Source organism: Helianthus annuus, chromosome 9 (assembly GCF_002127325.2).
Source record: "Helianthus annuus cultivar XRQ/B chromosome 9, HanXRQr2.0-SUNRISE, whole genome shotgun sequence".
NCBI classification, from domain to species: Eukaryota; Viridiplantae; Streptophyta; class Magnoliopsida; order Asterales; family Asteraceae; genus Helianthus; species Helianthus annuus.
Window position 1 is genome coordinate 77,653,238 of NC_035441.2, and position 23,252 is coordinate 77,676,489.

A 23,252-nucleotide genomic window follows, 5' to 3' on the forward strand; every position below is an offset into this window, starting at 1 on the left:
CAAGACATTCGGCGTCTTGCTCATCGCCTCACGGATCAGGCAGTGGAACAGAACGGGCTGCCTAGTTGTATCAGCGTTATTACTACCGCTACCACTTCTGCTACTCCCGCTACTCCTAGTGACAACAAGCGGGAATGGGATGGGTATTCCAGCAAGGATTCCGCTACCGTTCAGTCTCAAGCACAGCAGCAGCGAAAGAATAGTGATCACCAGAGCCCGGGTCAGTCAACTTCTGGTGGTCAGGGGCAGGGTGGATATCGGGGAATTCACCCACTGTGTATCAAATGCAACAGACACCACAGTGGTTAGTGCAACGAGGGACGTTGCCAGAGGTGTCTCAAAATGGGCCATGAAGCTAGGGATTCAGGAGCCCACGGCCTGCAAATCGGAATCGCCAGCAGCAACAGCAAGCCGAAATCCTATGCAAAGAAAAGATTGTTCGCATTCCTCGTTCTGGTCAAGAACCTCTCGAAGTTCAAAGCGACAAAAGTGGTGCTGTGGTTGGCATCATCTCTTTCTTAAAGGCTCAGAAATGCTTACGTAAGGGACACACAGCCATTTTGGCTCTTGTTTCAGATGCATCAGCAAAAGAAAAGAGACTGGAGGATATACCAGTTGTACGTGACTTTCCTCAGGTATTTCCTGAAGACTTACCTGGATTACCGCCTCATCGTCAAGTCGAGTTTCAGATTGAGTTAGCTCCCGGAGCAGCACCAATAGCCCGCGCACCGTATCGTTTAGCTCCAACCGAACTGGAAGAATTGTCGAAGCAGCTGCAAGAGCTCTTGGAAAAGGGCTTTATTCGTCCAAGCTCATCGCCTTGGGGAGCTCCAGTACTCTTCGTGAGAAAGAAAGACGGTACGTTCAGGATGTGTATCGACTACCGTGAACTCAACAAGGTGACGGTGAAGAACCGTTATCCTCTTCCGCCTATTGACGACTTATTCGACCAGTTGCAAGGGTCGAGTTACTACTCCAAGATAGACTTGAGGTCAGGGTACCATCAGCTGAGAGTCCGGGATGAGGACGTCTCCAAGACAGCCTTCAGAACTCGTTACGGTCACTACGAGTTTCTTGTCATGCCATTTGGGTTAACAAACGCGCCTGCTGTATTTATGGACCTTATGAACAGGGTGTGCAAACCCTACCTGGACAAGTTCGTCATAGTATTCATCGACGACATTCTGATTTACTCCAAGAGTCAGGAGGAACACGAGCAGCATCTTCGCCTTATTTTGGAACTCCTTCGGAAGGAACAGCTGTACGCCAAGCTTTCTAAATGCGACTTCTGGCTTCCTGAAGTCCACTTCTTAGGCCATGTGGTGAACAGGGATGGGATCCATGTTGATCCATCCAAGGTAGATTCGATCAGGAACTGGCCTGCACCGCGTACACCAACAGAAATACGCCAATTCTTGGGTTTGGCAGGTTATTATCGGCGGTTCATCAAAGACTTCTCAAAGATCGCGCAACCACTTACTATGCTAACACAGAAAGGTGTCGTTTACAGATGGGGTAATACGCAAGAGACCGCTTTTCAGTACTTAAAAGATAGGCTTTGCAGCGCACCTATTCTCTCATTGCCAGAGGGCACGGACGACTTCGTGGTTTATTGTGACGCATCGATACAGGGGCTTGGCTGTGTATTGATGCAGCGGGATAAAGTTATTGCCTACGCCTCTCGGCAACTCAAGGTTCATGAACGGAATTATACGACGCATGATTTAGAGCTGGGAGCTGTTGTTTTCGCGCTTAAGATATGGCGACACTACTTGTACGGTACCAGGTGCACAATTTACACCGATCACAGGAGTCTCGAGCATATTCTTAAGCAAAAGGATTTGAATATGCGTCAACGGAGATGGGTTGAACTTCTGAACGACTACGAATGCGCCATCAAGTACCATCCAGGCAAGGCCAATGTTGTGGCTGATGCCCTCAGTCGGAAAGACACTCTACCGAAGCGCGTGCGAGCGCTACAGCTTACTATTCAGTCTAGTCTTCCCTCTCAGATACGAGCTGCTCAGATGGAAGCTCTGAAACCCGAAAACGTCAAAGCTGAAGCCTTACGCGGCTCAAGGCAACGCATGGAACAAAAGGAAGACGGCGCCTACTATGTAACGGGGCGCATTTGGGTCCCACTTTATGGCGGTTTACGCGAACTTGTAATGGATGAAGCTCACAAGTCTCGCTATTCGGTACATCCAGGGTCGGATAAAATGTACCACGACATCGGTACTACTTATTGGTGGCCTAGTATGAAGGCCCACATCGCCACCTATGTTGGCAAATGCTAAACCTGTGCGAGAGTCAAGGTTGAATATCAGAAACCAGCTGGCCTACTTCAGCAGCCTAGAATACCTCAGTGGAAATGGGAAGAAATTTCCATGGATTTCGTTACGGGCTTACCAAGATCTCAGCGTGGAAACGATACCATCTGGGTGATCGTGGATCGACTCACCAAGTCTGCGCACTTCCTAGCGATAAAGGAAACGGATAAGTTCTCCACTCTTGCAGACGTTTATCTAAAAGAAGTTGTCTCGAGGCACGGGGTGCCCACATCTATTATTTCGGATCGCGATGCACGATTCACGTCAGAGCTTTGGCAAGCAATGCACAAATCTTTCGGCTCAAGGTTAGACATGAGCACGGCATACCACCCTCAGACGGATGGGCAGTCTGAGCGAACGATCCAAACACTTGAAGACATGCTTCGGGCATGTGTCATTGATTTCGGCAACGGCTGGGAAAAGCATCTCCCTTTGGTGGAGTTTTCTTACAATAACAGTTATCACACCAGAATTCAAGCCGCTCCATTCGAGGCATTGTACGGACGTAAATGCCAGTCACCTCTCTGTTGGGCAGAGGTGGGGGATAGTCAGATTACGGGTCCAGAGATTGTAGTGGACGCCACAGAAAAGATTGCACAGATACGACAACGCATGGCGGCAGCACGCGACCGTCAGAAAGCATACGCGGATAAGCGTAAAATGCCATTAGAATTTCAGGTCGGGGACCGGGTATTACTCAAGGTTTCACCCTGGAAGGGTGTGGTACGTTTTGGGAAACGGGGCAAACTAAATCCGCGATATGTCGGACCATTCGAGATCATAGAAAAGATCGGCAAAGTAGCCTACAGATTGAACTTACCAGCTGAACTCGGGGCAGTTCACAATGTCTTTCACGTGTCGAATCTGAAGAAGTGTCTATCAGATGAAACCCTCGTAATTCCTTTTAAAGAACTCACTATCGACGAGCGGTGGCAGTTCGTCGAGGAACCAGTTGAAATCACAGACCGGGATGTTAAGGTCCTCAAAAACAAGAAAATCCCTCTTGTTCGAGTTCGTTGGAACTCCCGTCGTGGCCCAGAGTACACCTGGGAGCGCGAAGACCAGATGACAGAAAAGTATCCCCAGTTATTCGAAACCAATGCCACCACTACTGAGGCTGAAGCTACTACTTCGGAATTTCGGGACGAAATTCCAGATCAACGGGGGGAGGATGTGACACCCCAGGAAAACCAGTGAACGATTGAACTTACCTAGCTTCCTCAGTGAGTGCGTACCAAATTTCGGGACGAAATTTCTTTCAAGTTGGGGATAATGTGACAACTCGAGTTTGCAAGGTCCTTCTTCGACACGTTATTTTGTTCACAAATATGTTTGCATAACTTGTTAATCGATGATTGCGCACGTTTGTTATATGTGTGGCTTTGTGCTAGTATTATTATGAATAAGGCGTTAATACATTTAGTAGTATAACTCATTTATATGTTGACATGATATGGAAGGGAGTAAATAAGAAACTACGTGCTTTTGACACATGATATGTTGGCGTGTTGTTATCCTACTATTATTTTATATACTTGTATATGACGCAAATCTATGGAGTGTCACTACCCTATTACTTCGGCGAAACATGGCAGTTTCGCTACTCATAATGCCCGACGAAACACACCACCTTTCACTAACCCCCATGCTCGACGAAACGCTGAAGATTCGTCGCCCCATACCTGTTTCGTCGCCACTTAGATGGGCTTAGGCCCAGTCCGGTAAAAAGGAACAACCGCCCCCCCAAAACATATATCAATTAGTATACTTGCTGTTGACATAAAAAAAAAAAACCAAAACCCTACCTCCCCATGATAAGCGACGGCAGGAGATAAGACCCTCCCTCTCGGTTAGTGTTAATGTTCTTTTTATTGAATATGTTGGTTGAATATTATTCTTATTAATATTGCACATGCTTCCTGAATGTGTCAGTTCAATTGTTGTAGAATAGTGGCTAGATAAGGGTGGTTAAGTTTGAAATTGAAAATGGTGGCCATGTGTGTTGTCAGAATTTAGTCAAGGTTATTAATATTATGTGCATTAAATGAGGTGATGATGTCTTGAGGTTGATATGACCATTGATCCGATAAGTGTTGTGTGTATATGAATGTGTACGCAATGATTGAAAGATGATCATGTTTTGGTAATTGATTAACACTCCTTGTATGTTATAAGAAATCGGCTGTTGAATTGTGAAGTTAGGGTCGGTACTTGTTTCGGATGTACATGAGCTTTCTAATTGATAACTTATTATTGTTTGAAACTAGGATTTCATGATTTATTTGTTGCTCAGATTTCATAGTTTATATGTTATTTGATCACTGTTATGTACGTTGAACTCATGATCCGGAACTCATGAATTGTTAATGGGCCGGCCACAAGGGTTGGGAAAAGTGGCTAAGACTTTGATATATATATATTTGAACTCAAACAACATAGGGATTATGCATAGTTGTTAGTGGAATCGGGGAATGGGTATCATGTGTAACATTGGGCTTCACGTGTTGGAATCGCATAGTGGGATGGGCCGGAGTGAACAACCTGAGGCAAGTCACACATGTCCCATTGATGGGCTGCCTGTCTTTGGGCTGCATACTTCACGAGTGGGCTCATGAGCCAATACAAAGAATCTGAACCGCATACTCGAACATGCACACTGTTAGACCTTAAAGTGTTTGTATGCAGTGATTGATATGTTATACGCATGTGTACAACTTGCTCATACTGTTATGTGAATTATTAGTATAGAAAGCCATGCAGTAGCTATGTGACTTTGCAATAATTGTTGTAGATCCATGGGTTTCATGAACAACGGTTGCGACTTATAAAAGGATACAAGTTTTACTCATATGTTACTTATGATATGTGCATTACATGATTTACGTGCATATAAGCTAATTGTCTTTGGTAACCACGGTAGGATTTGGTTGACCAACTGGGAACTGGTAAAGTAAATAAACAATCCGAGCAAACCCAAGGTGAGTTCACACAGCCAAGGCATGGGTTCCCAGGGTGGGAATGGGTTGGATGATTGTTTGTGCATGCTTAAATGATACTTGTCGAACTGCCTTCGCACACACCCTGGTTGGTAAAGACTATGGTCGCGAACGAACTACTCAACTGCCTTCGCACACACCCTGGTCGGTAAAGACTATGGTCGCGAACGAACTGATCGATTGCCTTCGCACACACCCTGGTCGGTAAAGACTACGGTCGCGAACTAATGAACCTAATCTTCGCACACATGCCTGTGAGGCCGCGATGGAACTGATACGATATGAGACTTAATTGAACGAACGCATTATTACCCAAACTAAATTATTAACTGTGAACTCGCTCAACTAGTTTGTTGATCATTCTGTTACATGCCTTGCAGATCGTTAGGTACTTGGAGCTTGCACTGGAGAAGCGGGTCGTTGTGGACAAGGATCGTGGCTTTTCTTTTGAACTATTATGACACTTAAAATTGTTAACTACTACTGGATTATTTACTATGCTTCCGCTACATTTTGAAACTATGGTTTTGTTTGAACACCTTTCGTGTTGAATGGATGGTTTACTTTTATTTTACTTGATATTAATTGCATGTTCAATATGATTGGTGGCTTGATCCTGGTCAGTCACGCTCCCAAGCGGTGATACTCCGCGTGTGGATTTTGGGGGTGTGACAGTATCCGGATTCTGTTTCATCTAGACTCGGTTTAATTTGTATCATTCAACTTTCCTAGCTTGCGAGATTCAGAATGCTTGTTTACGAATCGTATAGAATCCAGAGTTGGCTACATTCAGATAGCGTCCATACTTAGTTGAAGTCGTATCCTGTAACATCACTAATCAGAAGGACTCACAATGGGTGGTGTTTGGATTATGTTTCATCCAGACTCGGTTTAATTTGGATCATTCAACTTCCCTGGCTTGCGAGTTTCAGAATAGTTGTTTTACGAATCATATAGCATCCAGAGTCAGTTACACTCTGATAGCATCCATAATTGGTTGAATTCAGATTCTGTAACATCACTAATCGGAAGGACTCACAACGGGTGGTATCCGGATTCTTTTTCATCCAGACTCGGTTTAATTTGGATCGTTCAACTTCCCTGGCTTGTGAGATTCAGAATGGTTGTGTTAGGAATTGTATAGCATCTAGAGTCAGCTACATTCAGATAGCATCCATAATTGGTTGAATTCGGATTATGTAACATCACTAATCAGAAGGACTCACAATGGGTGGTATCCGGATTCTGTTTCATCCATACTCGGTTTAATTTGTATCATTCAACTTCCCTGGCTTGCGAGATTCAGAATGGTTATTTTACGAATAGTATAGCATCCGGAGTCAGCTACATCCAGATAACATCCATAATCGGTTGAATTCGGATTCTGTAACACCACTAATCAGAAGGACTCAAAATGGGTGGTATCCGGATTCTGTTTCATCCAGACACGGTTTAATTTGGATCCTTCAACTTTCCTAGCTTGCGAGATTCAGAATGCTTATTTTACGAATCTTATAGCATCCATAATTGGCTACATTCAGATAACATCCATACTCAGTTGAATTCGTATCCTGTAACATCACTAATAAGAAGTACTCACAATGGGTAGTGTCTAGACTCTGTTTCATCCAGACTCGGTTTAATTTGGATCATTCAACTTCCCTGGCATGCGAGATTCAGAATGGTTGTTTTACGAATCGTATAGCATCCAGAGTCGACTACATTAAGATAGCATTCATACTCAATTGAATTCAGATCCTGTAACATCACACTATTCAGAAGGACTCACAATGGGTGGTATCCGGATTCTGTTTCATCCAGACTCGGTTTAATTTGGATCATTCAACTTCCCTAGCTTGTGAAATTCAGAATGCTTATTTTACGAATCGTATAGTATCCACAGTTGGCTACATTCAGCTAGCATCCATAATTGGTTGAACTCGGATTCTGTAACATCACTAATCAGAAGGATTCACAATGGGTGGTATCCGTATTCTATTTCATCCAGACTCGATTTAATTTGGATCTTTCAATATCCCTAGCTTGCAAGATTCAGAATGATTGTTTTACGAATTGTATAGCATCCAGAGTCGGCTACATTAAGATAGCATCCATACTCAATTGAATTCAGATCCTGTAACATCACACTAAACAGGACTCACAATGGGTGGTATCCGAATTCTGTTTCATCCAAACTCGGTTTAATTTGGATCATTCAACTTCCCTAGCTTGTGAAATTCAGAATGCTTATTTTACGAATCGTATAGCATCCACAGTTAGCTACATTCATGTACTAGATATGTACTAGATGAAACATATGCAGCAAATGTGTAAATAAAACAATGTGCTAGCATGCTTAACATACATAGTAAAACATAACTGAAATCATGTACTAGATATGTACTAGATGAAACTAGCATGTTTATGTCATAAAAGCATGAAATGCACGAAAGTAACACGTATGTACATGTGTATCACCCCAAAGTATTTGAAAACGGTAAAAGAGGGGAACTGTGTACTCACTTGGGATTGCTAATTAGTCTTGAGAATAAGACCAATTTAAGCTCCAAGTATCACGGAATCAAACGACACCTAGTATAGGTAACTATGTTAATAATCGGCTCCTAAATCGGGAGATAGGATAGAATGAGGTTCTATAAATCAAATGAGTAATTGAACTCATGTGGTATGATTTAATAGGCCCTACATTCTTATTGGAAAGTTTACCTATGTGCTTTTGACCCGTTTCGACACATTATGGTAACATAAGCTACTATAAGGCGTCGTTAGCGTAAGACTATGTTCGGATGGTTAACTATGTGCTATGTCAAGTCTTACATGCCCAATTATCCCTAAACATGTTACTAAATCAGATTATATGTCAAAAATATGTTCACATAGGCAAAATACGGATTTATGCTTCAAAAGGGCATTTTGGTCATTTCCTATGGGCATACAAGCTAACTAGCAAATGACTAACCAATCCTATGTGATCATAAGGTATAACCTCAGTGGTTATTCTCTATGCAACTATGATCACTAACTAAGCTTGGTCGAATCCTATGATCGACCGAACGGGTCGGGTTCGAAAGTGTAAGCGGTTGTCTAGACCGCTTAACTTACGACCCTAAACAAGCACTAAACTAATAGTGTCGAGTTAAACATGTCAAAACATGTTTAACCTACTGATTTGGTATCAAAACAAAGTGTTTTGATACCCTAAAGTAGTTCCGTTGCAAAATGCGTGCTAAAACGTATTTTGACCGAAACTTTGACTCGACACTACACCTAGTTAACGCGGTAATCAGCGGGTATAATCACTAAGGATTATAACCAACGTGATTACAATCACGTTGCAAAGTTCATCCGAACTTTGCGTTGACCAAAGACTGGTCAAACTGAAAGTCAAATACTTGTTTGACTTTTTAAACTAATAAGCAATAAAAGGAATGAAAGAATGCTCACTAAAGTCCTTGCTATCTTTTCTACAAAGAAGACAAGTCCCAAATCAGCTTGAGAGAGCTCCAAAGCAGATATAGAGAAGAGAAGAGAGGAATGAGCAAGGAAATGAGTTGAATGGCCTTGCTATTTATAGGAATCAAGAGCCATCAAGATCATTTTGTGTGGTGATCAAGCAATAATCTTGACCCTACATTTGTTTGGAGCTGATTTGTAGCTTTGGTGATCACACAAACTTGCTCAACACACAAGAAATTTGCATAAACACCCTTGGAAATCAAACAGAATGCTAAAAATGAATTCTGGTCGCTGGGGACTTTACACGGCCCGCGTAAGGATAGGCCTGGGCCTTACGCGCCCCGCCTGGGGTCCCCAGATCAGCAAAGTTTCATAATTGACAGCTTTGGTCCCTGCATGCATTCGAGTCCATTTTTGGCACTTTTGACACCCGTTAAGCCATTTTCAAGGCTCTACAAGGTCAATAGGGTTTAGAGGACTCAAAATATGCTCGGAAAACTCTCGGATGTCGGCTCGTTTGGTCGTACGGTCGCGTTGTTCGCTAAATTACGACGAAACTCAAACGGACGCGAACAAATTAAGTGACGAATGGAATTTTTGCATGTCGATCACTAAAATAAAAATATTTTAGTGTGTACAAAAAATTTGGATGTCCAGATGTGGCCATAACGTAAGATATGCGCAAAAATGGAAACTTATGCCGTTTTTGACACTTTTAGCCCTTGTAAGATCATATAAGCATGTTTTGCACACCGAACCTATGAAAGCTTATTTCTAAGAGATGTTTAGGTTATATATGGTATGTTTAACTTATGATCAAGTTCTGGACTGTTCGTTTCCTTACGAAACGGCAAACTTTTGCAAGTTGACGCAAATAGTCCCTGAGAGCGATTAAACTTGTTTTTGCCATACCAAAGCCTTCAAAACTTATTTCTAAGTTATGTAAAGGTTATTTAAGGTATGTTAAGCTTATGATGCTGTCCCGGAGTGTTTTTCGTGTTAAACTGACCGCGTTTACGCATCAGTTTGCGTATAACTCTCCAGAAAGCGATATAGGGTTTGAAATCGATCAAAAATCGACATGTGCATAAAATCAAACATAAATGACAAACATTTGGATCAAAACACATTGTTTTATTAATATTGTATTGTTCAGAGTCTGTAAAATGATATCACAAGCACAGATGTCACAGTCTCCCCTACTTCAGGAAATTTTGTCCCGAAATTTATTTAGAGGAAACTTGTGAGAATAGGTGCGGATATTTCGCTTTCATCTGATCTTCACGTTCCCAAGTAAACTCTGGGCCACGTTTAGATTCCCAGCGAACTTTGACCAACCGAATCCGTTTGTTCTTTAATTGTCTGAATGTACGGTCCATTATCTCCACAGGTTTCTCTTTTGGGTAAAGGGTTTACCCCGGTGATTTCATTCCAAACAAAATAAAGCATACACAAGTGGAGTAGAAATACCTACACCAGTTCTCTTACATGACATGCCATATAAGAGTAAACACCAAAAAAGAAAAACACATCTAACAAAGCCAAACTAGTTAGACACAAAACAACGCCAAATCAGTTATCTTCGAATGTATCCACCGCCATCAGCTTCCAATCATCCAAGGTCTTCCTCACATGTGGCTTATCTTTATACTTGAATGATAATAATTTCAGTCTCACCGTATCAATAATGATGCCCGTTAACACTTCCGGCGGTCTCAATTGATTGTTAAAGAATCTGTAATTCCTTTCTTGCCAAACATAATACGCAGTCGCCTTTATAGTAAGTTTAGCAATAACTGAGTTCAAAGATCTGGAACTAGCTTTTGGTTGCAGCCATCTCATGATGTCTTCCCACTTATTCGGAACCTTCTTCATACAAGATCTCTCTTTGAGAGCATCCAAAACATTTGAGGAATACGAGCATTCAAAAAACAAATGATCATGTGAATCCATCTCTCGCTGACATAATAGGCAACACATCATGTTCATAGAACGACTAGTGATGCAATTCCATGTTCGAATTCTGTCTTACGTCCATAGTTTCCTGCGAAAGATCAGCCAACAGTGAAAAGAATGTCTAGGAATATTACATCCCGACCAAACCACCTTTGCCCATTCCACTTCATTCCCACGTGAGCGGGTAGTCTCCCATACCAGCTTGGACGAGAATGGCATCATTTTACCCTCATTGGTTCGCCAAAGAATGATATCTTGTTTATTCGGATTGATACTAATCGGGTCCAGTTGAAATAAAATCGGAAAAAGATCCCTCCAAGCATCTGGCCAACTCCAACTGCCATTGTTAACAACATCAACTACTTTCGAGTATATTGAAAAACCTTGTTGAGACATGTTTCTAGGCGAAATAAAGCGGCTCAGCGGACATTGAGTGCACCAAGTGTCATGCCATAACGATGTGGATTCACCATTTCCTATTTGCTTCCAAAAGAATTTGCGCACAGAGCCCCTGAAAGACAAAATTTTTCGCCAACCCCATGAGGAGTTTTGCGGCACCATAACATCCCAAAAGCTCCTACCCCGAAGCCGATGAGCATAAATCCACTCCACCCAAAGAGATTTGCGACCCGAAACTATGCTATGAATATGAAATGTCATTAGAGCCTTGTTCACATCCGAAACCTTTCGAATATCCAGCCCCCCTTCGGACTTGGGGAGGCACACATCTTTCCATGCAACCTTAGCTTTGTTCGAACCCAAAGAACCTTGTTGCCATAAAAAATCCTTCATAATCCTCTCGATACTCTTGATGATACTAGCCGGTAGACTAAAAACGGCAGCCCAATAAGAGTACATAGCGGCTAAAACAGAGTTGACCAGTTGTAATCTTCCCGCGAAAGAGAGAAACTTCATCTTCCAATCCAACATACACTTAGAAATTTTCTCCACCAGAACTTTGCAATCACTTTTAAGGAGTCTTGAAGCAATAAGTAGGACTCCAAGATATTTAATTGGTAATGACCCTTCAGCAAACGGCACTACGACCACAATCTGGGTTGTAACTCGAGTCGACACATTACAAAAGAAGGATGTACTTTTACTCAAGCTTGGAACAAGCCCGGACATATCTCGAAACATATTCAGCGACTCCATAATGACTTTCACTGAAACAGTGTCACCTCTAGCAAACAAAAACAAGTCATCAGCAAAACACAAGTTTATGATTTTTTGTTTCTTACAGTTGTTGTGAAACCGAAATCCCGCATTAGAGTTGGCCGCGTGTTGAAGGATGGAGGTGAGGACCTCCATAACTAGCGTGAACAGATACGGAGAGATGGGGTCTCCTTGTCTCAGACCCCTTTGCCCTTTAAAATATCCGTGAATTTCTCCATTTATGCTAATCGAGTATGAGGCTGAAGTGACGCAACTCATAACCCAATTTACCATTTTTGCATGAAAACCAAACCCCAAAAGCGTTACCCGAAGAAAATCCCACTCGACAGTATCATAAGCCTTCTGTATGTCTACTTTAAAAGCACACCTTGGAGGGCCCGTATTTCTATGATAATTATGGAGCAATTCCTGCGTCAGCAATATATTATCTGATATTCTTCGACCAGGCACAAAGGCCGACTGGTTTAAGCTCACAACATCATTAATCCCCTCAAGAAGTCTATTAGTGAGAATCTTACTAATAGCTTTATAAATAACGTTGCAACATGAGATAGGGCGATAGTCAGTAACAAACGTAGGGGTATTTACTTTAGGAATCAGCGCCAAAAACGTATGATTGATTTCTTGAAGGAGCCGGCCACTCGAAAAGAAATCCTTGATAGCGTAACTCACCTCCTCACCAATTATCTGCCACGATTTTTTAAAGAAAGCTGAAGAAAAACCATCCGGGCCCGGAGCTTTGTCATCACCCACATCAAAAAAAGCAGCTTTTATTTCCTCATTAGTAACTTCCCGAATCATGAGCTCAGCCTTTTCAACACTAAGACGTCTAGGAAAACAGTCGTTATTTGGCTGGTTGGTCACATTACCCTTGCTTCCCAGAAACGCTTTAAAGTGCTCTACAAGGACATTAGCCACTTCCTTGCCTTCAAAATCCTTACCATGCGCATTTTTTATAAATTGAATTTGAACAATATGGTTCCTGCTTTTAACCATGTTATGAAAAAATTTTGTGTTTGCATCACCAACTTGCAACCAGTTCTGTTTGGCTTTTTGTTTCAAGAACCGTTCTTCATCTAAAGAAACCTCCAAGAACTTTTTCTGACACTCAGCCGCCAAATTTCGAAGAGAAGCATTGTCCGGGTCCTTATCCACCTTGCCTTGCAAAACATCAAGCTCCTTCCTTAAGCTAGACACACGCTCATGCAGGTTCCCTTGTTGGTGGAGGAGAGACCTGATAGGATGTTTTAAGTTCCTAAGCTTTTTCACCACTCTAAACATAGGAACTCCTTCAAAGTTAGCGACCCATCCATCCTCAACAATACTTAAAAATTCAGCTTTATGAGTAAGAAAATTTGGGAACTTGAAGGGTCTATGTTTGCAACTTATAACCTCCGGTAGCTTTAGCACACAGGCCGAATGATCCGAAACCCGGTGGGGAAGAAAAACCGAAAACGCACTAGTGAAGACATCAGTGAAGTGGCAATTGACCATAATCCTATCAATCTTCCTCATAATTCCTATACCGTTTTTAGGTTTCTGGTTCCATGTAAAATGCATACCCGAACTCTTAATATCAGAGACCTCAATGTTCAAAACGCACTCTTTAAATTCCATCATACAAGCCGAGATACTAGAGACACCCAGGTGGGTGCCACCAAGCTCAAGAGTCGCGTTGAAATCGCCCATAATAGCCCATGGTTTATCATTAATAAAACACTTGTGCCTCTTCAACAACTTCCAGAACTCTCTTCTTTCCTTGTAGTCATTGCTAGCATAGACCATCGAACAAAACATAGCCTTTTTCTGACCTTTAAACACTATTTGAAGATGTATTACTTGATCCGTAGAAGCTAAAAGCATAATTTCCACATCTCTTGGGTTCCAACCAACTATGATTCTCGTTCCTTTCTGACACAAACTCCCATTCAACAGCCAATCCCATCCCTTATAAAGTTTATTACACACATCTTTCAACTTATCACCTTGAACATGGGACTCTAAAATAGCACAAACCTTTAAATTATTTTCTTTAATCAGATGACGAACCTCTTTTTGTTTCAGAGGGTGGTTCAACCCCCTTATATTCCAGCTAGCTATACTATCCATTGGAAACCTCGACAGCAGGAGTGCTTGCCCCTGAAAAAGAACCTCCATCAGTCGTCTTATCTTGCATAAACATGGTCGTTTCGTTCACCACTTCCCTGACCTCATCCAGATCCAACACATCATCATCACAATCATTACTGGGTGTTTCCAAAGCACTAAAAGCATTATTCAGCGGAATACCGTCTGCTTTCGGTTTAGACGTAGAAGCTTTATGATGGTCCTTCCTCACAGGCCGATAAGCAAACTTCGGTTTGTCTTTTGTTACATGTTTCGCCGAATTCTTTTTCCCTATTACTTGATAGCCCTGTTCATCCAACTTATTCTTACCCTTCGGTTCTTGATTAATCTTTGGCTTCACAACCTTTGGGCAATCCTCCAGCGTGTGTCCAAAAACGTTGCATGTAGAACACCTCGGAGGAGTCCACTCATACTCAACGTTGATCGAGCTCTTTAGAAAACCACCATCCTCTACATTAGGAATGGCTACCGAAACCTTTTCCTTCAGATCCTTATTTGCATCGACCTCAATAATAGCTCTAGCATAGCTACTGCGACCCCATGAGTCATCGCACATCTTTGCTGTTTCATTATCTAACACTTTTGGGATTCCAACTTTAGATGCAATCAAGCTCAAACCCTCTTCAGTATAGGCTGCAAGTGGCACATCATGAAGTTTGACCCAAACTGGAATTTTTGTTAGCTCCTCCTTTTTCAGTTCCGTATTAGTTGTCCAAGGCTTCAAAAAAATAGGAATATTACGTATAAGCCACGGACCATCCTAGATAATCTGATCCATTCCTTCTTTAGAATCAAATTTAAAGAAAAAGAACCCTTTGCCATTCATCATACATTTGCTCAAACCGTATTTCTTCCATCTTTTGGTCACAAAGTATTCAACGACTGGGAAAGCTAATCTCTTACCTAGGAAGTATCCAAATAAAACATCCGTGTCATCAGTTTTGTCAATGGATTCCAGAAACCTGAAGTTTATTTTCGGTTTAACGCGGTCAACATTTAATTTGGACGCATACAAAGCTTTGTTCTGAATATTCTCCATACCCTGAGATTCAAACAACCAGTCCCCATCATCATTCAACTTGGTTCCGGTATTCACCTGTTCCCCACTATAATTGGCCTGATCTACCGGTTGTTTTCCCAAGTTAACAGGTTTCGAAATAGCAGCAAGGCCATCAAGAATCGATGGGTTGTTAGTAGCAAATATTCCTCTTCTAGGCAAGAGAGAATTACCTTCAATGTTAGTGACTCGGAGTCCAATCCCTCTTATCGGAGCCGTACCCGGTGTTGATTCCGAATCAGCAATTCCCGTATCAGAATGCAAACTATGAATACTAGGGTAAACATCCCCACCTGGATCTGAACTACTCTCCATTATTGCATCGAACACACAACCATGCAAACGTGAAACCAATAAACCCTACAGCCGTCACACATGCAATATCCTTTTAACCCTAGTTACAATCCTCAATCCTTAACCTATTAATCCAGAGTTATCGATCTAGCTAAATTTGTCTCAGCTAACCGCAATCAACAACTACCAGACTAATAAATCAGGGTTTCGAACTGAAGAACAAGGGCGGCGATTAAAAGCAAAAAAGAAAAACCCTACTATCAAAATCGTTCACAATTGCTAACGAGTTCGTTATAGAGTTATGATCGAAATCAAACTATAATCACAGACTGTTATACAAAAGATCGCAATCAAGAAACTAGGGTTACGAAGAGAACCTGAATCGCCTAAGGAGAGGAGGTACATTACTATATTTTACTTTGTCTAAACTCTAAAGTGTGGGCATGGTTCCACAGGTTTCTCAACGAAGTGCATCGTGTTATCAACACAAGTTTCATCAAGTGGTATGTGAAGGTTCTCATCAGCTAAACACTTTCTGAGATTGGACACGTGGAATGTTGGATGAACATTTCCAAGTTCAGGAGGTAGCTCAAGTCTGTAGGCTACTTTTCCGATTCTTTCAACGATCTTGAATGGTCCAACATAGCGTGGTGCAAGTTTTCCTTTCTTTCCAAATCTAATCACACCTTTCCAAGGGGACACCTTGAGTAAGACGTGATCACCGACTTGAAATTCTAAGGGCTTGCGTCGTTGATCCGCGTAACTCTTTTGACGGCTTCTAGCTGTCTTAAGGTTATCACGAATCTTCTTGACCTTATCTGTAGTCTCTAGAATGAGTTCAGGTCCAGTAAGCTAAGCTTCACCTATCTCATTCCAGCAGACCGGTGAACGACATTTTCAACCATATAAAGCTTCGAAAGGAGCCATGTTGATGCTAGAGTGATAACTATTGTTGTAGGAGAATTCGATCAATGGTAGATGCGAATCCCAACTACCACCAAAGTCAATCACACAAGCTCTAAGCATATCCTCCAGTGTCTGGATTGTTCTCTCAGATTGATCATCTGGCCGCGGATGGTATGCTGAACTCAAATGAAGTTGAGTACCCATGGCAGATTGCATGGTTCTCCAAAAGCGAGACGAGAATCGAGCATCTCTGTCAGATATAATGTTCAACGGAACACCATGTTGAGATACAATCTCATCAACATATAATTTGGCAAGCTTGTCAGCAGATAGATCCTCACGGATCGGCAAGAAATGTGCTGACTTTGTTAGACGATCAACAATAACCCAAATGGCATCATGACCTCTTTTAGTGCGCGGTAACTTGGTAATGAGATCCATAGCAATGTTTTCCCATTTCCAAACTGGAATCTCTGGTTGCTCCAATAATCCAGAGGGATGTTGATGTTCTGCCTTAACCTTAAGACAAGTAAGGCATTTGGAAACATATAAGGCAATGTCTTTCTTCATACCCGGCCACCAATACTGGGTTCGAAGATCCTTATACATTTTGTCTGCACCAGGATGAATAGAATAACGAGCCTTATGAGCTTCATCCATAAGCAAAGTGCGAAGATCGTCTATACTTGGGACCCACAAACGGCCCATGAAATAGAAGATCCCAAAGTCTTTCAGTTCAAGGTCAGGCTTAGTATGACACGGTAACTCCTTACCCATCAAGTCTTGTGTAACACAAGTATGTTGAGCCTGAATTATGCGGGATTGAATGTCAGATCGAACCTGAACATAGTGAAGCTTGACATGTTCCTTACGACTCAATGCGTCAGCCACGACATTCGCCTTACCAGGATGGTAGCGAATTTCGCAATCGTAATCGTTTAGGAGTTCAACCCAACGTCGTTGTCTCATGTTTAGTTCTTTCTGATTGAAGATATGCTGGATACTCTTGTGGTCAGTAAACACTACACACTTTGTACCATAAAGGTAATGTCTCCAGATTTTGAGAGCAAAGACTACTGCACCTAACTCAAGATCATGAGTCGTGTAGTTTTTCTCGTGTACTTTCAACTGTCTTGATGCATAGGCTATAACTTTGTTTCTTTGCATAAGAACGCAGCCAAGGCCTAAGTTGGATGCATCACAGTACACAACAAAATCGTCATTACCCTCGGGCAAAGATAGAATAGGTGCATCACAGAGTTTCTGTTTCAAGGTCTGGAAAGCTTCTTCCTGTTTGGATCACCATCAAAAGGTTTATTCTTCTGAGTTAAAGTAGTGAGAGGAACCGCAATCTTGGAGAAGTTTTCTATGAAACGGCGGTAATAACCCGCTAGACCAAGAAATGAACGAACCTCGGTAGGAGTAGTAGGAGTATCCCAATCATTAATCGCACTGATTTTGGCGGGATCTACATGAATACCTTGTTCGTTGACGATGTGCCCCAAAAAATTGAACTTCCTTAAGCTAGAATTCGCACTTAGAGAATTTGGCGAAAAGCTGTTCTTTCTATAGGAGCTCCATTGTAAGACGAAGAGTTGCTCATGAGCAGCTCGAGTCTTAGAATAGATCAAAATATCATCAATGAAGACGATGATGAACTTGTCCAAATAAGGCTTACAAACCCTATTCATCAAGTCCATGAAAACAGCAGGAGCATTTGTTAAACCGAAAGGTATAATAGTGAATTCATAATGACCATATCTGGTGCGAAAAGCTGTCTTGGGAATATCTTCTTCGAAAACTCGAAGTTGATGATACCCAGAACGTAGATCAATCTTTTTTTTTGGGTAAAGGGTTTTACCCCGGTGAATTTTTATAAATAACCAAAAACAGAACAGGATGCGTCCAGAATTAGACGCACACTACTAGCCAAGGCATACCCTGACTAGACCAAACAAAAAAACAAAGACCCAAAATAATAAAACAAACACGACCAAGGGAAACAGCCCGACCAAAACACAACCACAAACTAAACGAAACAAACAAAGGACATCCTCCTTAGCCTGGATCCTCCATTACGTTCTTCTTCGAGATCTGCCATCGGTCCATAATCTTCATGTGATCCGGGTGCTTCATAATCCTGAATCCCATTATCTTCAGCCTGACCGAGTTAAAAATGACTTGCGAAAGAATAGCCGGAGACCGCTGTAGTCTCGAGAATAGCCTGTTATTTCGTTCTTGCCAGATGTAATAAGTAACCGCCCCCACCAGAATCTTGCATATAACACCGCCAAGATGTCTCGTGTTAGCACTATTTACCAACCAACCCATAACGGAATCCCAAGAATTATTGACATTCCCCATATCAACCCACTCTCTAACTGTTTTCCAGACCTCGGCTGCATAGGCACATTGAAAGAACAGATGATCCCTGGAGTCACGGTCATAAGAGCATAACGGACAACACATGAGGGCCAGATTAGTAGCACTACCCGCTTCCCCAATGGACATCCTGTCCTGCGTCTTCAGCTTATTCTGAATAACAAGCCAAACATGAAACGAGTGTCTAGGAACACACTGGCTAAACCACACCGCATCAACCCAAGCGACTTTATCATTTCTCACCCGAAGAGAATCCCAAGCTTGTGAAGAGTGGAAATGTTGAAGTTTACCCCCATGATCCTTCCAAAATAAACGATCAGCCGTATCATCGACTAACACGGGTCGAGGAACATTAATTAGAACCGGGAAAAGATCATACCACGCCACAGGCCATTTCCATTGACCGTTTGAATCAATCAGGTCCGCAACTGTCGAGCTCAGGTTGAAACCTGCATTAGCAATACGCCTAGGCGATATAAAGGACCGGAGCGGGCTACAAGCATTCCAGTTATCACTCCATGCGTTTGTTTGCCGTCCGCTTTTGATAGACTTCCAAACATAAGGCCGAATCTGATTACGAATAGCAAGGATTTTCCTCCAACCCCAACTCGGGTTAGCGGAGCATTTAACCTCCCAAAAACTAGAGCCTTTAAGCTTGTAAGAATGAATCCATGAAACCCATAAAGAACGCCGATTGTTTAAAATACTCCAAACATGGCTAGAGATCAGCGATTTGTTCACCTCCATAATACTCCGAATACCCAAACCACCCTCCGACTTAGGTAAGCAAATATCTTTCCAAGCCACTTTAGAACGAACCGGGCCCCGAGCACCACCATTCCAAAGAAAACGACGCATACATTTTTCAAGATCTTTCACAATTCTGACCGGAAGCATGAAAACGGAGGCCCAATAAGAATACATCGCTGAAATAACCGAATTAATCAACTGGAGCCTACCCGCGAAAGACAATGACTTAGACACCCAGTTATCAATCCTCCTATGAACTCTTTCCACCAGAATCTTACAATCACTGTAAGCAAGTCTTGAAGACACCAAAGGGACTCCAAGATAACGAACAGGGAGGGATCCCTCCTGAAACGGCATTAGCCGCAAAATTTGATTCTTTGTAAGGGAAGGAACATTGCCGAAAAAAATTGTACTTTTAGGGGCACTTGGAACCAAACCCGAAATCCTTGTAAACATGTTGAGCGCGTCCCGTAAGAGCTTAACCGAGAGGGTATCTGCATGAGCAAAGATAAATAAATCATCGGCAAAAGAAACATTAACAATCTTCTGTTTGGCACACTGCGGATGAAACTTAAACCCTGAGCCAATTTTCGAAGCACGCTGAAGCAGGAGAGAAAGAACTTCCATAACCAATGTGAACAAGTAAGGAGACAAAGGATCACCCTGTCTAAGACCTCTCTTGCCACTAAAGTAACCATGCAGCTCACCATTGATACTCAAAGAATAGGAAACTGTAGACACACTTTTCATAATCCACATGACCATTTTCCTATGAAAACCGAAACCCTCCAAGATAGCTTTAAGAAAAGACCAATTGACCGTGTCATAAGCCTTTTGGATATCAATCTTCAAGGCACATCTAGCCGGACCTCTATCAAGATGGTAGTTATGCATAAGCTCCTGCGTTAGAAGAATGTTATCGGTAATTTTGCGGCCAGGGATAAAAGCTGACTGATTAATGCTAACTAACCCATCCAAGCTCCCTTTAATTCTATCCGTAATAATCTTGCTAATGCATTTAAAGAGGACATTACAGCAGGATATCGGCCTATAATCAAGAACCGAATTAGGAGAATCCTTTTTAGGAATTAAAGCAATAATAGTGTGATTAATCTGCTTCAACATTTGGCCATTCTCAAAAAAATCCAGAACTGCATTCGTCACTTGATCTCCTACCACTTCCCACGAATGTTTAAAAAAAGCCGATGTATACCCATCCGGACCTGGCGCTTTGTTCTCACCAATACTAAACATAGCTTTTTTAACCTCATCTCGGGTAACCGACCGCACCATATGATTAGCCGAGAGAGCATTCAAAGTGTTAGCACATAAATCTCCAAAGTCAAAATCGTCCACCTGGTACTCCATACCCAAGAAGTTCGTATAGTGATTAAGAAAAGCCGTAGAAACGTGATCACCCTCGAACTGGTTCCCTTGCGCATCCTGAATACTAGAAATTTTATTCCTAGCATTTCTGCTTTGCACACATTTATGGAAGAACCTCGTGTTTGAATCCCCCGCACTCAACCATTCAACCTTGGCTTTCTGTTTAAGAAAGCACTCCTCATCATAAGCAGCCGATTGAAAATCCAGAAGACATGTGGCAAGCTCATCCCGAAGAAGCAAATCCAAGGGATTTGCATCCACTTGGTTCTGAATATTATCAAGTTTAACCCGCAAATCCTCAACCCTTTTATGCAAGTTGCCTTGCTGAAAAAGAATTTTACGAAAGAGAGGCTTCAAATTTCTCATCTTTTTAACAACCGCAAACATGGAATGACCGTGAATCTCCTTAGCCCACTCCGCTGAAACAACCTGCTTGAACTCGGGTTTTGAAACAATGAAATTCGGAAATTTAAACGGTTTCGGTTTAGTGTTAATCGCCGAAGAAAACTTGAATATGCACGGAGAATGATCCGACAAGCGGGCCGGTTTGAACAAGGCATACCCATTCGGAAATAAATCCAGAAACTTTAGATTACCCATGACCCGATCCAGCTTCTTCATAACTCCAATACCCTCTCTCGGTTTTTGGTTCCACGTAAAGTGGATGCCATGACTCGGAACATCTAACAATTCAGTCTCCTTAATACATTCAAAAAACTCCCTCATGCCAATAGAATGATTCGAGGGACCGGATAAACAATCTTCCATATTGAGAGCAACATTGAAATCCCCCATGACAATCCATGGCTTATCACGAGCCAAAGCATTAAAGCTACAAAGATCTTCCCAAAGAGCACGACGATCATGGTATCTGTTTTCCGCATAAACAAATGAACAGAAAAAAATTCTATTATTAGCTTTTACCAGAACTTGAGTATGCATCACCTGGTCAGTCTGCGAGATCACCATAATATCAACTACATCAGAATTCCACCCAAGAATAATTCTAGTACCTCTGGGACATAACCCCCCATTCGACGTCCAATTCCAGCCGCTAAAAACTTTGTTACAAATAACCGAAAGTTTATTAATATGGATGTGCGATTCTAACACTGCACAAATATTCAGCTTGTGTTCAGCAATGAGAACCCGAACCTCAGCTTGTTTAAGGGGCCGGTTCAAACCCCTAATATTCCAAGCAGCTACACTATCCATGTAAACCCTTAAAACCGGGAGTGCTTGCCCCCTCAGCATTGCTACCAAGCGATTTGTTGCTCATAAAATTAGACATTTCCGTTGGCACAACCTCAACAACTTCTTCCTCATAGTCGTCAAACGGGCTACTAGGATCACCCACTTTTGGCTCCGTTGACTTCACATTACCAGGAGGGATATCAGCACCCCCATCCGATTTAGACAAAACTTCAAATGGGTTTTTAGTCTCTACATTGGCCTTCACGGTAGAATCCGGCTTATCATCCTTAGTACCTGAAGTGCTCGCACCCGAGTTACCTATTTTCGGCCTGTACACAAAATTTGCCCTCTGTTTCTTTTGCAAAACACGCTTCCTAGCCACTTTCCTCTCATCAGTTACGAAACCCTCATCATCAATCACAACCTGCTTAGCTTTTGGAACTATATTCTTTGGGCAGGATTGATCACTATGACCAAAAACACAGCAAGTCGAGCACCTCTGAGGTTTCCATTCATATTCAACCTTCACCTTATGAGTAACATACCCATCCTCCACAAGGTTAGGAATAGCAACCGTAATATAATCTTTCAACTCATTATCCGCACTAATCTCAATTAACGCACGAGCAAAACTACTTCGCCCCCAGTTATCAACACACATATCAGCCGTATAACCATCCAACCGTTTAGGGGTACCCAACTTAGACGCTAATAAACTCAGCCCATCATCCGTGTAAATAGCAATAGGAACATTATGCATTTTCACCCAAATCGGAACTGACTTAATGCACTCCTTCTTGAGACTGACCGAAGGCGACCAAACATTCAAGAAAAGAGGCATTTTCCTAATCAACCATGGCCCTCCTTCAAGCACTTTCATCATCCCCTCCTTAGAATCAAATTTGAAAAAGAAAAAACCTTCAGCATTCATCATGATCTTAGCAAACCCATGTTTAGACCAAACATTTTTAGCATAGTACTCCACAACAGGAAAAGGTAACTGATTGCCCAAGAAATATCCATACAAAACATTATCAAACTTATCCTGAACCTAAGATCAATTTAAAGAAAAAACCCTAATGCTCTCTCTCTAGCCTGGCGATTTTCCTGATCATCATGAACCCTTTGATTTCAGTCGTAATTATCTGTATAACAGTCTGTGATTAGGGATTAGGCCATTAATCTCTATAACGAACTAGTTAGCAGGTTTGACCGATTTTG

At 42.1% G+C, this 23,252-nt stretch overlaps 1 protein-coding gene across 1 annotated transcript; it reads right to left on the reverse strand.

Annotated features, from left to right (window-relative positions):
* Positions 1-22,044: 22,044 nt before the first annotated feature.
* On the reverse strand, positions 22,045-22,965 carry LOC110943104. Its single transcript, XM_022184859.1, has one exon. It carries the CDS (start codon positions 22,963-22,965, stop codon positions 22,045-22,047), a length of 921 nt encoding a protein of 306 aa, XP_022040551.1.
* Between the last annotated feature and the right edge of the window lie 287 nt (positions 22,966-23,252).

Coding starts and splice junctions, on each gene's coding strand:
- LOC110943104 (XM_022184859.1), bottom strand. CDS start 22,965: ATGATGAATGCTGAAGGTTTTTTCTTTTTCAAATTTGATTCTAAGGAG.